At 41.9% G+C, this 17,167-nt stretch overlaps 1 protein-coding gene across 7 annotated transcripts in view; it reads left to right on the top strand.

The window, feature by feature from the left end:
• ARSG (arylsulfatase G) overlaps positions 1-17,167 on the top strand; it is a 588,957-nt gene that overhangs the window by 37,235 nt on the left and 534,555 nt on the right. For all 7 annotated transcript variants that reach the window (XR_010067211.1, XR_010067210.1, XM_063293456.1 and 4 more), the window contains exon 2: positions 10,643-11,014. Coding sequence is in view for 5 of the 7 variants with exons in the window: in XM_063293456.1 (XP_063149526.1) it covers positions 10,788-11,014 (227 nt within the window). In the remaining 2 variants the exon portion in view is untranslated. The remainder of the gene's footprint in view (positions 1-10,642; positions 11,015-17,167) is intronic.

Raw genomic sequence — 17,167 nt, 5'->3', positions numbered from 1 at the left:
AAATCGCAAGGAGGTCCTAACTTAACGAACCGTGATCCTTGCATAGTGACAGCAACAGGGACTGCTGGCATTGCAGTTGTAGGCGATGTGATCACATGAATACGACATCCAATTCCAATTACTGGCATTAAGTGAGAACTACTGTACTTATACCTTAAAACCTATCTATTGGTATTCTTAAATTTTAGAAAAAATGTTAACCATCCTTGTTGAATATATGTTGTGCTGCTTGCACAGAGAAATTCATTTTCCTGCACATTAACAACTTATCTGTGAATATGTTTATAGAGTTGCCATGTCTGAGGTGCAAAAATCCAGGCAACCACTAGATAGTAGCAAAGAGTTCTCTTTGCTGCCATCTAGTGGTCACCCCACCTAGATATGACAATTCTAGCTTAGGTCTAACCAGTTGAGCGGGAAACTGCATTGAGCTAGGCATGGTTTGATCACATATGTAGGCTTGGACAGTCTTTTCTTGATACAGTCTCTTTCTTCTCTAGGCCTACATAGCAGAAATAGCATTATCTGATCTAACAAGAAGTATAAATTCCTCTGTTTTAATAAATATTTTTAAAAATAATAATTTAAAAGCATACACTCAGCCTTTCTCAACCTTTTGACCTTGGAGGAACCCTTGAAATATTTTTCAGGCCTTGGGGAACCCCTGCACATTCAGGATCAAATATAGGGCACAAGTTACAAAATCATTATAATCATTTCACATGTAGGCCTGTATATATGCACAAACAGTGTTCTTAAACTGAAAATAAAGAATGAAACTTAATGTGAAGTTGCCCGAATTTGAAATAATTTTTTAAATAAATTGTGATCTCCAGGGAACCCCTAGTGACCCCTTGCGGAACCCTGGTTGATAAACCCTGCTATATAGGAATAATTGAGGAGGGATCCAGGATTGGCTGTGGCATGGAAGGATGCAAACAGATCCTGGGAGCCAGTAAGTCCAGGATCTCAATATGGCTAGAAATATGGCTAAAACACAATGGCAAGTCAGAGATTTTTCAGAAATCCCAGGGTTGTATGCCCTCCCACTAGGCATTTTTTCCCTTTTTATTTTCCTGTCCCTTGAGCCTTTTCCAATCACAGTTGCCAAAAGTTATTGTTGTGATTTCTTGCCAATTTGTATTGGGAAAGAAAAACTGTAATGTGTACCCCCAAAGTAGATTTAAACAGGCAAGAGAAATTTAGGAAACTTTCCAAACTCTCCAGCCCCAGCAAAATCCAGAAAGTGTTTGTATCAGGAATATGGCTTTACACTTTGCACCTCTGTCCAGTTCACTGCGGCCCATGGCTTCCGTGGGGTCTCCAGCATCAGAAGGTGGCTCATTTTGGCCATAGCAAGTGTCCTCCCTAAAGGAGAACCAGTTTCTGGAGTCCAGGTCACTTCTTGATGCATTGACAGATCAGTTACTAAGAAGCAACTCCATAGTTTATTACAGTATTGTTGGCAGCACCTCCCTGAAATATAAGGATAATAAATGGCAAATCAACTGTAGCCTAGTTAGTAACTGTTTTTTTTAAAGGGCTTACTTGGAAGGAGCATACTAGTTCCGTTTTACTGATATTTATTGATGTTTGCAGAACTGCCTCTCCCCATGCCAGCCTTCCCAAGTAGACCAGAAAGGAAGCACGACCAGATGAGCTAACTCCACTTTATTGTAAGGCTACATTAACAAGTCTCAAAGTTCAGATCTCCTGCCGTCTCTTATACGGCCTGATAGGTTAGGGAGGTTCCTTTCTGAGTTTCCTTCTCTTTCTGATATGCGGCTGTGGGCTATGCCCTCTCTTATCTGATTGTTCCCTAGGCAGCATCTCTTTCCCGTCTCCCCAGACGATTCCACATACCATTACACCCCAGTTGTGTCAGATCCAACAGGAGAGGCATGCTCTGGGTCCTGTCCATTACAGAGTGTTACCTGGTGGGACCCGGAAGAGAACCTATTCCGGTGTGTTCCCAGCCTCCTTCCCCTGGGGATTAAACTTGCCCTGACTCTGCTGGCCTTTTGTAAGTCCTTGAAACCTGGTTTTGTTAATGAGCCTGGAGCCCTGGGTGTGTGGCTGAGGCCATATCATTGTATTCATTGGTTTTTTATCTCAGCGGCTGTATATCTTATTATTGGTTTGTTATAATGTTTTTATTTTGTTTTTAATTATCACTGCAACCCAAAATAATGTATTTGAGATGGGTGGCCATATAAATTGAATTAAATAAATAAATAAATAATGATCTGGGTCATCTTCACTATGTTTTTCTGTGATCTTCTCCCCTAGCAGTGATAGGACCTTCTTATGTTTACCTCTTTTTTTACTGTGTTGAAAATTTGTAGTGCTGTGCTTGAAAATTGATGCTTTAGAAACTGAAGGCCCTTGTGTTTAGGTAGTGCTCATTTTATTATGGAACCAGATTGTTAGATGTGTATGGCAAAATACTTCTATTTGTCCTTTACCTATACACTTCTTTCCATAGTATAAAAAGATGAAGTCTCCTTTGAGTCAAGTTTGACTTTTGCTGACATCATGGGCAGAGACAGGTCTGGGTAGGTTTTCTGATAACACAATGGAAGGAGTTTGTTTTTTATATTTACTTTTTTAATAATAAATGTTATTAAATTTCAAGAAAAGAATAAAAACTACAAAAAACTACAAAGAAAGAAAAAAAACTAAAAAATGCAGAAACACAAAAGAAAAAAAAATTAGAGAGTTGTGGCTTCTGACTTTTAACAGCAAGGATATAGAAAATTTTCATAATCTATCTCTTACTCTCTTTTAAACTAAAACACCCCATTATTTCTATAGGTCATTCCACTTCAACACATAATAAAAATCACTAAGTACAGTTGCTCCACCCCCTTATATTAAAATGAAGAAAAACAATTCATATAAACCTCTTAAACATCTTTGTCCCCTCCAAAAGATAAAACATATTTAATTATTCTCTCCTACTACTATTCTATACATTTTTGTCTACTATAATAAGAAATTAAAAAACACAAGTTGTCTGCTATTATACTTAATACTACAACAATTAATAATCTCAATATTCAAAACAGTGAATCCAAATCTCTAAAGGCAAATAACAGTCAAATCCTTAAAGCAAACCAAACAAACGTTCTTCAACCCTTATCCCACTTCAAAATAAACCAGAGCAGTTACATGTTCCCAAGATATGCACAGAGCTTCCTTCTTAAGAAAATCAAACAGCCCAGCTGCCCCACTCAAAAATTCCATGATCCTTTCATGGCATTCCACCAGGAGATCGACTCTATTTCTGACTTGCAGATCACTCTCTCCCCTAGATTTCTCCAACTCCATTATCCAATCGTCGTCCAGCATCTCGATAAAGATCTCAATCTCAGTCTTTAAAAAAAAAAACCCTTTCTATCACTCTTAAATTCCTCAGTTTCATCCTCTACATCCCCAACCCAATGGCACATTTTAGCTCTCATATTTTCCACAGTGTCCTGGATATCTTGCATAAAGGTTTGATAAAAGTCAAAAGATATTTGTTTGAAGTCCTGGTGAAGGTCGGAAAGGATCTGTTTGAATTCCTCCATGTCTCACACAGTAGATTATGGTGCCCCCCCCCCCCGAAGAGCTTAATCAGCGAAAGTTGAAGATACTCAAAAGTCGTTTACTTGAAGTGAGAGTGAATTCTCAGGGAAAGTGAAGACAGAAAGCTGAAGGTTCAAATCAGTCGATTCAACGTGCAGGAAAACACCAATATCTTCATATTTAACACAAAGACAATAACAGGAAGACAGTTGCTTACTCTCAATCTTTAGAATTTCCCTTGGAAGGAAAACGAAAATCCAAGACTTAAGAAAGAACGTTAATCCCAAAAATAATGTTAAGCACCAAGAGGGCTGGCTTCTCCTTGCTGTAAAAAGCCTCTCTTGGGGTAGTAGGTAAAGGTAAAGGTTTCCCTTGACATTAAGTCCAGTCGTGTCCGACTCCAGGGGGCGGTGCTCATCTCCGTTTCAAAGCCAAAGAGCCGGCGTTTGTCCGTAGACACTTCCGTGGTCATGTGGCCAGCATGACTCTTGGGGTACATATACTTAAAAAAAAATGCAAATTGGTGATTTAGAAATGGGGTGGCCATTCTTGGTGTCCCTTTAAGGCTACAGTGCGGCTTGGAAATGATGACGTCCCTGCTTCCCAGCAGCTCTTACCGTCGACCGCGAGACGCTGTTTGTGATCTCCTGGCTGCAAGCCACCGTTCCGGAGGACAGATGGGATGATTCTGTGAGTTCTCCTTGATCTGGAGAACGGTTCTGGGCTTCAGGAAAGCCTTCCTGAGCCCGAAAAAAAGCCGCCGTGCTGCCTGTTCTGCCCGCCGAAACAGCGGGCACAGCTGCTCAGAACGCCATTCCCACCAATGGAAGGAGTTTATTGTTGACTTTTTCCAGGATGTTTTTTGAGTTCCCACTCAAGCCTATGGCCCTAGTCTTTCTCAGTGGTTTCCCATCCAACTTCTACTCAGATTTGCCAGTGATTTTTCAAGATCATCCAAGGACAGCTAGCTGCTAGTATATTTCTAAAGTACAGATATTTATGTCCTGGACTTAAATGCTAATCTCTTTCTTTCCTAAAACTCTTTAATAGTGCCAGGTACACAAATCCCCTTATCTGCTTGCTGCATAGTCCAGATTTTCCTAAAACAAGGAAATTTATATTCTGTGATGCACCTGTAACACTCTGTTTTGAACGTACTGTATATTTGTTTGCTGATACCCTTGCAAAAATGTTATTTTTTTTCCATATGTTCTCTTCAGAAATGCCTGCAAGGGAATAATTTTGATCAGCGGTAAATCAAAACATATAGGAAACCTCTGAAAGCTGAGGACTAGATTCTTGCCCATTCTTGCTTATGAATCTTTGTTTTAATGTAATCTTTTTCCCCTCACATACCTTCCATGGAAGCCTTTGTTGCCCATGACAACACTATGCCAAGAACGTGTCACACAGTACCTATAATGTGTCCTGTTATTAAAAGAAATGTTCTTTTTTTTAAAAAAAATATGGGTGTGGAGATCAGCAGAACATAGGAACAGGAAGGACTTGGATGGAAGGGTTCGTTGTTGTGGCATTCTCTGGGTTTGGTTTTATTCCACTGTAGTGCAGTTCTCTTAAATATCCGACTAAGGCCTTGGCAAAGAGTCCTTTTTGCCCTTAAAACAGGTGGAGCGCAGTGTCCATTCGCTGCTGGGGCTGTTTGGTAAGCCACATGAGACAGGCTTGCCTGCTAGGAATAAATAAAACCCATTGGCAAAAATTGAGGCAGGCTCAGATTAGTCACTTAAAAAGTGAAAAGTCTGTCAAATAAACTCAGAGAGGGACATATTAGTGATTCATACCAAACACACTTGTTTTCTCATTTTATTTTTGACACATTGTTGGTACTACCTAAGATGGTACTAGAAATTGATTGGGTTTGGATAATTCTGCATCTTACATTTGCTAGGCAGTTCTCATGCACGTTTTGCCTCTGTTTAACTGTAATTTGATTAAGTCTGATGGAAAAAAACATGCATTTTCACTTCTAATTTAAAGTTGTCCTGTCTGAGCAAAACTATGCCCTATGAATGACATGGGGTTGCCACTAAAAGTCACTTAATTCAGTACTGCCATATTTATTGGATTTACACATTGTGCTAAGCCATACTGTGTACATTTAGCATACTGTATGAACCCAGCCATTGTAAACCATGGTTTATGGCTTAGTATGTCATACAAACTTAGTCATGTAGCATTTAAACTGCAAACCATTAAAAAATCAGGGCTTCCTGCAGGTTAAGTGCAGCTTTATCAGGCAGTGTTGCATTTGGCCTTTGAGTAATGTTTTAGGAGGAGGCCAGGACAAAAAATCCATCTTATTTCATTCCATTTTAAACTTAACTAAAATTAAACCTAGTTCAAATGATAAATCTATTACAATTTTCCCTGTCTGTCATTTTAACCATGACAATAACTCTGAAGGTCTCTGTGGTCACCGAGACTCAGGGCTTCGTGAGTCATCTGTAACTTGGAACCTAAGATTGAGTCAGACATGCAGACCAGGTTGCTGTGTTCTCCCTGTCTTCCATACCATGCAGTAATTTCCCCCCTCTATCAGACATATCTTGATGTGTGTTTCTCTGTTGTGTGTGCTGACATTGGCTGCTGCTGGCAGTAATGAGGAAATTAGCAATGCAGTAATATTGTAGCATGAAGAATGTATTAACTTTCTGTGTTAACCCGCTGTTTCAGCCCAACCTATCTCACAGGCTTGTGGGAAAAGATAGGAAGAAGGAGCACAGTGTAGGCAGCATCAAGCTCCTGAATGAAAGGCACGATAGAAATCTAATAAACAAAGCGTATGACTGGCTTACTGACAGTGGTACCTGCTTGTACCTGTTTGCTCCACAGGCAAGCAAATATAACTGAGAAGCTGTCTGTGGCTTGATTAGCCAATCTTAAGTTACAGAGATGGGGCAAATTTTGATTCAGGAGTGCTGCCTTCAGTAGCAGACAGGCACTGTTCGTAATAGGAAGAACTGAACATCCCCCAGTCTAAGTATTGTTTTTTAAAAATCAAACCTTGATAATTTTTTTTGTCCTGTCCTGTTACCCACTTTTAAGATTCCCAGCATGTCTTTGAATAGACTGAAGGTTGTACCCTCCTGATGGATTCTCTGGCAGCAGCTCTCAAAAAAGGTGTTCTCCAGGCATCTTATCCAGCCTTAGCTGTAGATGATCTTGCTGACTTTTGCACGCTCAGCAGTTTATTTACCACTAAGCTACCATTTCAGTTCTGATCTGATCTGGGAAGGCATAGCACCTGAATATAAGTGAGGTTAGCTGTAGCAGCATCTCCATGCTAACATGACTAACACATCTGGAATATTCCAGGTGATACTTGTCATGTTTCTTTGGTTTCCCCATCTTCCTCGCATATGTACCTTCTTCTTCTTTACCCTGTTTTTTGCAGGCAGGATGGCATCACTCTCCATATTTTATGCCGGTGCTTCCTGAGAACCTGCTCTTGGGGTGAAAGGAGGGTAAAATCCCATGTACTGGTACTCTTAGCTCCTTTAATTAACCTTAGTTATTCCAGCAAAGCTTATATTTATCTATTCATCAAACCTGACCTTTGCTAGGGAATATATCTGAGGTTTGAGCAGACCCAACTGCTGAACTCCTGACTTGCACAGAGGGCGTTTTGATTTTTCTCTCCTTTTCTCTTTGCTGGGTTTTGTTTTGTTTATCCCAACATTTACTAATGCCCCTCATTTAACTAGGTCATCCTTACGCCTTCTTTCTTTTGTTGTGTTGACTGACTGACCAAATTTGTATCTTCAGCTGCACATTCTTTCCCCAAGGTCTTTGATACACAACTGGAAACATCTGTCATAATATTGGTCTTAGCTGGACTTAGCTAGCCTGTTCCACCCACCTCCGACTGCTTATGCTCACAGTGTCTCCCTGTCTTTGATATTCCACCCGGTTCTTTCTCCTTTCAAGTGTCATCCTTTGATAACATTCTTATTGTCCTTGCAGATTAGGCTGGACTGATGGTGATGTACAAGTAGCTTTCTGCTGTGGAAATTAAGTCAGTTTTGTCCAGTTCTCAGCAGATCAGGCTGCTGGCATCTCATGAAAGTGAACTTTGATTTATTAACTTAGTTAATAAAGGCTGGGTACATGTGTGAGCAAGCTGTAAAAGTGATCGATCTGCAGACAGTGTTTTCCATTTATTTGTTTCAGTATTGCAGTAGGATGGTGTGCTTTTAAAATGTGTAAAGTCTTTCTCTGGCAAAGGTGAGCTAGGTAGAAATGCATATAAGTGCTCTGACTAGGTACACATACTACTGTTTTAGATCTGCAAGCTATTTCTTTTGGATGTACTCTTCCTGCAGACCCAATAGAGCTGATAAATACTGATGTGGGAAGTTCAAAAACTGTACAATCCTTTTAGTTCCTTGAAATGAATATAAGATGTTTTCTAAAGAAAAAACTGGCGTCAGTCACAAATGGCCAGTGTTACAGCCCTAGATCCCTCTTAATAATCTGGTAGTGCTGTTGGGACTTTAAGGGGCCTAGTGTATGTCCCTAGTATATTAAAGGTGTTCTTAAAAATGCTCCTATTTCTTGGGGCATTTGGGCATAAAGGAGGTTGCTTTGTTTGTCCGTGGTTCCAAGTTATAGACTGCACTCTTTCAGGAGTCACCTGAACCTTCTTTCTGTCCTTCCTTGGAAATGCAGGAGAAGAGTAGGCCTTCCTGAGGGCCAGCAGAAATGGGGCTGGTAAGTCTGTTGGCCACTGCATCAGTTTCTGGGTGCTTTGTGCATAGTAATTGAGCATGGGTTGTCAGTCCCTGGACCTTGGCTGCAAAGTACAGTGCTACATGCTTGGTAACATATTCACAAGCCTTCCATAATTACACAGAGTAACCTGTGATCCCTATCTGGGAATCACACGCCAATTTAGCTTGAAAAGAACATTACTGTGCTCCTTCAATTATATCATTTTATAAATACAGTGCTTGGGACTTTGGCAACTTAAAGATGTGTGGACCTCAACTCCCAGAATTCCCCAGCCAGAATCCTGGGAGTCCACACATCCTGAAGTTGACAAAGCTGAGAAACGCTGCTCTAGACAGTTGGGATCTGATAATCGTTATTGCCTGCCTTATTCAAGTGGCTGCCCTCCGGATGGGTTGGCTTCAGCTATCTATAATCACTAGCTTGTGTTGGCCACGCTGGCTGGTTGTGGGTAATGCAAGCTAACATACCTGAAGGACACACAGATGGGGAAGAGTGCTTTATGTTATGATTGGTTTACCACACAGAAGCTGCCAGAACAGACCAAGACAAGTTCTTAATGAGATGGAGTGTTGTTTGCACTTCTATTAACCTTGGATCTACTTGAGTCAGATTTACATTGGTGTGAGAAGGGTGGTTTCCAGTAGCAGCCAGAAAGATGTCCAAATGTTTGCATGTAGCCTATGTCCTGCTAAAATTTTATTTCGTGTTTTTAGATAAATCTGAATTTTCAAACTGTGTATTAACCCTTGTACTTACAATCCTTACATTTACATTTTAGGCTTGTCCTTATACTGCTTGCAGTGACTCCTATATCAGCTATTCTTTGCATGTCCTTTTATCATTTTGAGGATCCAGGCAAAATTGCTTTCTAATAAACTTCTAATTCTCATAAGTGTAGAGGAGAGTTCAGGCATGACAGTTCATACAGTTGGAATTCCTATAACTGATATGGGGTCATGATTAGGAAGAAAAGACACTATGATTATATTTGCACACAGCAAATAGAGCAGAATTCTTTGGAATTCTGGTTTACAGTAAATATGCAATGGACTCCCACTAGAGGAAGTAATTAAGTAAGCCATGGAAAGTTTGTCTTGTACCCTTCCTAATAAGGGAATTTGGGCTGCTGTCTTAAAGACACTTTGGATAAATATATTTAGGATAACGCTGATAAATATCACTAAGTTACTCATTGATTCAAATGGGGTTTAAATATGACTTTCTCTGAAATTGGACCATCCAAAGCGTCTACAAATTTTGTTGTAGAATTTGACCCAAATGGTTGGATTTGGGGTTCCTGTAAATAAGGGGCTAGAATTCTTTTCTATCTATAAAGCATGTGCAACTTTTCTATCTATAAAGAGTGTGTAAATTCCATTGGTTTCCTCTCCATAATGGCATAACCTTTTAGGAGATCACCACTATGAATACAATTTGATGGTATAATTTGCTCTGGCCAGTACTTACGTAATTTTCTGCCTTCTCTGTGTGATTTTCCCCCCCCCAAATAATTGCGTATGAAAATGTACTGATAAGAAGTAGCTGTTGAAAGCAAGATAATTAGGATAGATGCAAATGCATATAGACCTTCAATGACTTTGAAGATTAACTGCTCGTTGGCAGGTGTTGTTTGTCTGGTGAATTTAACTCTTTTTGTAACCCCTGAACATGGCTTCTTTCTCTCTTTCTTCTTTTCCCTCTCTAGCTACCTTCTCCCTATCTTGAACTTATTTATTGTTTTGGGGAGTTTCTGTTGGAAGGGGGGAGGTGAATGTGTGAGAGTATTTGCATGTTTCTCTGTGAGAATAGTTAGTGTGTGAAATAATTATTTTTTTAAATGGGTATCTTCTTTTACAGGCAATTAACTTTAATTACTAGAAATTCAGATAATATATTTTTTTTATTTTGGCCCCACGTGTGTGTGTATGGTTTTAGTGTATGGTTATAGTGCACACATTGTATTTATATTTATAAGTATATTGTAGTATTTTTAGTGATTTGCCATTTTTATCTTCTGTAAGCCACCCAGAGTCATCGTATGCGAGATGGGTAGTAGAGAAATGTGACAAATAAATAAATAAATAAATCTCCTGGGTGGGGGACAAATTTTCAGGTCTGGTTTTAGCTGGAGTTAACAAACTAACAAGACCCCAAGCAGGCAAAGCCTTTGTGTTCATTTTTGTTTCTGCCTACTTTTTTTCTTAAGGAATTGTCTTAAATTCAGAGTCACCTTTTGACTAAAGATAGCATGTTATACCGGTATCTACAGCCTGTGTATGTGGATTTTCTTAATCTCTGCTTCTAATTTTCTTTTCTGCAGAATTCTGGGAATGCTGCAATTGATCTGAAACATCCACATTGCCTCTGAAGAAAAGAAAACACAGGGAACATTTACAGTGTTTGAATTTTTTTTAAGTAACTGTAAATGTTCATGAGATGTCTCCTAGAACTGTTTTCCTGATACCATGGATATTCTGCTTCTTAAAGCACTATTGTTGGTGTTGGTCAGTTGCTTTACTGGGCTTGTCTACTATCATCCAGGCCTTCTTTTTCATTGGGAAAGAACAGTTTACAAGAAACCAAATTTCATAGTAATTTTGGCAGACGATATTGGATGGGGAGATTTTGGAGCCAACTGGGACCTAAAAAAAGGCACACTTAATTTGGATAAGATAGCACAGGAAGGAATGAGGTAAGTTTCAAACCACTCTCCAGTGTTCACATTTATGTACAACATATTTAGAGAGTGTAGACAATTGTTTAAATTCTACAGGATTATAGGATTCTGTCTATAGTTGGGTATTTTTGTTTGCTTATTTATTTATCACATTTATATTGTGCCGCAATCAAAAGTATGATTTCAGCAGCTTACAATAAATGACAAAATAAGTAACAATAAAAATGAAAGATAGAAAAAACTTACAGTCAAAAATACAGAAACATCCCAGACAGCATGTTGGATCAGCCTTCTCTGGAAAAGCTGTCTTCAGCAAGTTCCAGAAGGCAGTTAGGGTTGGGGCCAAACACACTTCAGGCAGGAGGCCATTCCAGAGAGCCAACCCAATGGTGTAAAAGCAATGGCTCTGGGCTTCACCCACCTCCCTGACCTCCCAAAAATGGAGGACAACCAGCTTCTTCTTGTGGCATGATTGAAGTGGTTGGGCCAATTCCAGTAGAAGGATGTGGTTTTGAAGATATAAGAGAGTTATTTTCAAAGAATACTTGATTTATTTCTGAAATTTATAAGCTGCTCAATTCCAAAAGAATAATGTATCACAATAATACAAAAGTAAAATAGAAAGAATTAAACAAAATAAATGCTAAAGGACAACAAAAATCCATTTCTTTCCACTGAGTATCCAGAAAAACAATACAGCATTAATCCTCCTTTTCAGGAAGGACACCCATCACACTATCAATCCCCCAAAACTTTGTAAAACAGCCAGATATTGCTTTCATATGCAGATGGGGGATACATTTATTTCATAAATATAGGACCTTGAGTGACTCTGGTGAAGGTTGATTACAGCTTGATTATCACTCAGTTGGACTACTGCAAGGCACTCTACATGAGACTTCCTTTGGAGAGGACTGAGAAGCTGTAGCAGTTGCAGAATGTAGTGGCCACACAGTTGGCAAATCAGTCCAACTGCTGCCAAATAACAGCAACTTTAAGGACATTGTTTTGCTTATGGTGGTTACTGGAAAGTTTTATACAGCATAGCATCAAGATACATCTGGCACCACCTCAACAAAATTGAATGGGCTAACCTGATTCAAACATCTAGAGAGGAATATTTAGAGTCCTTCCCTCTCTGTGAGAAGTACATGGGAGTGGGCAAGACAGCATGTAGTAGTCCTCAACTTATGACCACAGTTGGCGCCAGAATTTCCATTCCTAAGCGATGCGGTCTTAAAGCGAGATGTCATGTTACTGCGTCACTTAGTGACAGCAATCCCCATTGCTGTTGTTAAGCGAATTTCACCAGTTGTTAGCTGAGGACCCACCCCAATCCAAGCCATTCCAGGTTTGGTCTGTCCCAGCTCTGAGGCTCAGTAAGGTAAGGGACTGCCTCCAACTCCCCCCACCTGCCTATCTCCCCCCCATCTCTGCCCTTTTGGCTACCCTGCACCCTGCCTTGTGGGGTGGCAAACAGCCCCAGAACCGTGCAGCTCTGGGTCTGCATGCCATACTGCAGCTCAGGGGCTTCTTGGCTCACTGTGGCTCTGGGGCTGTAAGAGGCCCCTGAGCCACAGCTCAGAGTGACGCTGTAGCCACCCCTGGAAACCTCAGCCACCCAGCCTGCCCCAGCAGTGCAGTGCCAGGCCATAGTGCCCAGGAAGCCCCAGCAGGTGCTAACAAGCATTTGTTCGCCCAGCTGCCTTGTCTCCCAGTTCCCTGCACCGACCTTTCGCCTTTTGCGCCTAGCCTCCACAGCCAAAGCAGAAGCACCTGGCTGCCTTTGCTGTCTCCTTTTCAGACCCACGGCTGCCATTCTACCCCAGGTGCTCCAGCTTCTCCAACGAGAAAGAGCAAAGGCAATCCTCCCGAAAGCCTTCGGAAAGTTACACTGCTTTTGGAAAGCCCCTGAGGTATTCCAAAGCATCACGAGAACAGGGCGGACCTGTCATTCTCCAAACAGCGCTCCGTTCCTGTGGTGCTTTGGAAAGCCTCTGAGGCTTTCCAAAGGCAGCACAGCTTTCTGAAACTTTCTGAAGGCAGCACAACTTTCCAAAGGCCCAGAGAGCCTTGTGTAGGAAGTGTTCGCCAGAGAAGCAGGAGCACCTGAAGGAAACAGCAAAGGCAGCGAGGTGCTTCTGCTTCAGCCGCAGTGGTTGGGTGCAAAAGGCAAAAGGTCAGTGCGGGGAACTGGGGCTTCCCAGGCACTGTGGCTTGCTGGCACTTTCTGGGGCTTCCCAGGCACTGCAGCTGGTCGCCACGCTGCTGGCACAGGCTGTGGTGGCTAAGGCTTCCAGGGGCAGATTCCCACTGGGCTGCAGCTCAGGGGCTTCTTGCAGCACCAAGAAGCCCCTGAGCCACAGCATGGCAAGCAGCCACAGAGCCATGCAGTTCAGGGGCTGCTTGCTGCCCCACAGCGCAGGGTGACCAAAAGGGCAGCGATGGGGGAGATAGGCAGGTGGGGGGAGTTGAAGTGCCCCTGTGGTTGTAAGTGCGGGTGGGCTGCCGAGTGCCCAAATTTGGATCATGTGACTGGGGGGGCGCTGCAGTGACCATAACTTTGGGGACCACTTGTAAGTCCATCTTTTCAGCACCATCGTAACTTTGAATGGCCACTGAACAAATGGTTGTAAGTTGAGGACTTTTGTTGTTTATTCATTTAGTCGCTTCCGACTCTTCGTGACTTCATGGACCAGCCCACGCCAGAGCTTCCTGTCGGTCGTCAACACCCCCAGCTCCCCCAGGGACGAGTCCGTCACCTCTAGAATATCATCCATCCACCTTGCCCTTGGTCGGCCCCTCTTCCTTTTGCCCTCCACTCTCCCTAGCATCAGCATCTTCTCCAGGGTGTCCTGTCTTCTCATTATGTGGTCGAAGTATTTCAGTTTTGCCTTTAATATCATTCCCTCAAGTGAGCAGTCTGGCTTTATTTCCTGGAGGATGGACTGGTTTGATCTTCTTGCAGTCCAAGGCACTCAGAATTTTCCTCCAACATCACAGTTCAAAAGCATCGATCTTCCTTCTCTCAGCCTTCCTTATGGTCCAGCTCTCGCAGCCATATGTTACTACGGGGAACACCATTGCTTTAACTATGCGGGCCTTTGTTGTCAGTGTGATGTCTCTGCTCTTCACTATTTTATTGAGATTTGTCATTGCTCTTCTCCCAAAGATTAAACGTCTTCTGATTTCCTGACTGCAGTCAGCATCTGCAGTAATCTTCGCACCTAGAAATACAAAGTCTTTCACTGCTTCTACATTTTCTCCCTCTATTTGCCACTTATCAATCAGGCTGGTTGCCATAATCTTGGTTTTTTTGAGGTTCAGCTGCAAGCCAGCTTTTGCACTTTCTTCCTTCATCTTCATCATAAGGCTCCTCAGTTCCTCTTCGCTTTCAGCCATCAAAGTGGTATCATCTGCATATCTGAGATTGTTAATGTTTCTTCCAGCAATTTTAACTCCAGCCTTGGATTCCTCAAGCCCAGCTTGTCGCATGATGTGTTCTGCGTACAAGTTGAATAGGTAGGGTGAGAGTATACAGCCCTGCCGTACTCCTTTCCCAATCTTAAACCAGTCCGTTGTTCTGTGGTCTGTTCTTACTGTTGCTACTTGATCGTTACACAGATTCTTTAGGAGGCATACAAGATGACTTGGTATCCCCATACCACTAAGAACTTGCCACAATTTGTTATGGTCCACACAGTCAAAGGCTTTAGAATAGTCAATAAAACAGAAATAGATCTTTTTCTGAAACTCCCTGGGTTTTTCCATTATCCAGCAGATATTGGCAATTTGGTCCCTAGTTCCTCTGCCTTTTCTAAACCCAGCTTGTGCATCTAACAATTCTCGCTCCACAAATTGCTGAAGCCTACCTTGCAGGATCTTGAGCATTACCTTACTGGCATGTGAAATGAGTGCCACTGTTCGATAGTTTGAACATTCTTTAGTGTTTCCCTTTTTTGGTAGGGGATATAAGTTGATTTTTTCCAATCTGATGGCCATTCTTGTGTTTTCCAAATTTGCTGGCATATAGCATGCATTACCTTGACAGCATCATCTTGCAGGTTTTTGAACAGTTTAGCTGGGATGCCGTCATCTCCTGCTGCCTTGTTATTAGCAATGCTTCTTAAGGCCCATTCAACCTCACTCTTCAGGATGTCTGGCTCTAGCTCACTGACCACACCATCAAAGCTATTGCCGATATTGTTATCCTTCCTATATAGGTCTTCTGTATATTCTTGCCACCTTTTCTTGATCTCTTCTTCTTCTGTTAGGTCCTTGCCATCTTTGTTTTTGATCATATCCATTTTTGCCTGGAATTTACCTCCAATGTTTCTAATTTTCTGGAAGAGGTCTCTTGTCCTTCCTATTCTATTGTCTTCTTCCACTTCCGCGCATTGCTTGTTTAAAAATAATTCCCTATCTCTTCTGGCTAACCTCTGGAATTTTGCATTTAATTGGGCATATCTCCCCCTATCACTGTTGCCTTTTGCTTTCCTTCTTTCTTGGGCTACTTCTAGTGTCTCAGCAGACAGCCACTTTGCCTTCTTGGTGTTCTCTTTCTTTGGGATGTATTTTGTTGCCGCCTCCTGAACAATGTTGCGCACTTCTGTCCATAGTTCTTCCGGGACCCTATCTACTAAGTCCAGTCCCTTGAATCTATTCTTCACCTCCACTGCATATTCCTTAGGAATATTAGTGAGCTCATATTGAGCTGGTCTGTGGGTCTTCCCTAATCTCTTTAGTCTGATCCTAAATTGTGCAATAAGAAGTTCATGATCTGAACTACAGTCAGCTCCAGGTCTTGTTTTTACCAACTGTATAGATGTCCACCATCTTTGGCTGCAAAGGATGTAGTCAATCTGATTTCAGTGTTGTCCATCTGGTGAAGTCCATGTATAAAGCCGTCTCTTAGGTTGTTGGAAGAGAGTGTTTGTTATGCAGAGTGAGTTGTCTTCGCAAAATTCTATCAGCCTATGTCCTGCTTCATTTTGTTCTCCCAGGCCATGCTTACCTGTAATTCCAGGTGTCATTTGACTGCCCACCTTAGCATTCCAGTCTCCTGTGATGAAAATAACATCTCTTTTAGGCGTGTTGTCCAGTAGGTGCTGCAGATCCTCATAGAACTGCTCTACTTCAGCTTCTTCAGCATCTGTGGTTGGGGCGTATATTTGGATCACTGTGATGTTAGATGGCTTGCCCTGAATTCGAATTGAGATAATTCTATCATTTTTTGGATTGTATCCAAGCACTGCTTTAGCCACTTTACTACTAATTATGAAAGCTACTCCATTTCTTCTGTGGTCCTCTTGTCCACAGTAGTAGATGTGGTGGTCATTTGATGTGAAGTGGCCCATTCCAGTCCATTTCAGTTCACTGACGCCCAAAATGTCTATCTTTAATCTTGACATCTCACCAATAACCACATCCAATTTGCCCTGGCTCATAGATCTTACATTCCAGGTTCCAGTGGTGTGTTGATCCTTAGAACATCGGATTCGCCGTTCACCACCAGCACCGTCGGCCGCTAGCCGTCCTTTCGGCTTTGAGCTAGCTGCGTCATCACGTCTGGGGCTAGTTGAGCTCATCCTCTGTTCCTCCCCAGTAGCATTTTGACCATCTTCCGACCTGGGGGTCTCATCTTCCGATGGTATACCGACATATCTCTGGTTGTACTGATCCATTTAGTTTTCACGGCAAGAATACTGGGGTGGGTTGCCATTACCTTCCCCAGGGATCGCCTTTAGTCTGGGCTCTCTGTCATGACCTTCCCATCTTGGGTGGCCCTTCACGGTTTAGCTCATGGCATCATTGAGGTGCTCAAGCTCCAGCACCACGACAAGGTAACGATCCTTTGCTGAAGAAGTTGAGGACTGCCTGTATGTATATATTTATTGGCAGTGGGAAGGGGAATCTTCATGATTGGTTTCATCAGGAGATGGCAGCCCTAGGTTGACAGTGTGTAAGTAAGGCATTGCATAGGATTTTCATCTGGGCTTAAACATTTTTTCCCTTGATGTCTACTCTTTTTCCCCACTGTCTATCTACTCTTTTTCCCCACTGTCTATCTACTCTTTTTCCCCACTGTCTGTCTACTCTTTTTCCCCACTGTCTACTCTTTCTTTCTTTCTTTTTTTTTTTTTATGGAGTGATGGTCTAAAATTCAAG

This window comes from Candoia aspera, chromosome 2 (genome assembly GCF_035149785.1).
Source record: "Candoia aspera isolate rCanAsp1 chromosome 2, rCanAsp1.hap2, whole genome shotgun sequence".
Classification (NCBI taxonomy): Eukaryota; Metazoa; Chordata; class Lepidosauria; order Squamata; family Boidae; genus Candoia; species Candoia aspera.
Note: the sequence above shows the minus strand (reverse complement) of the source record. Positions and strands in the feature narration are given on the sequence as shown.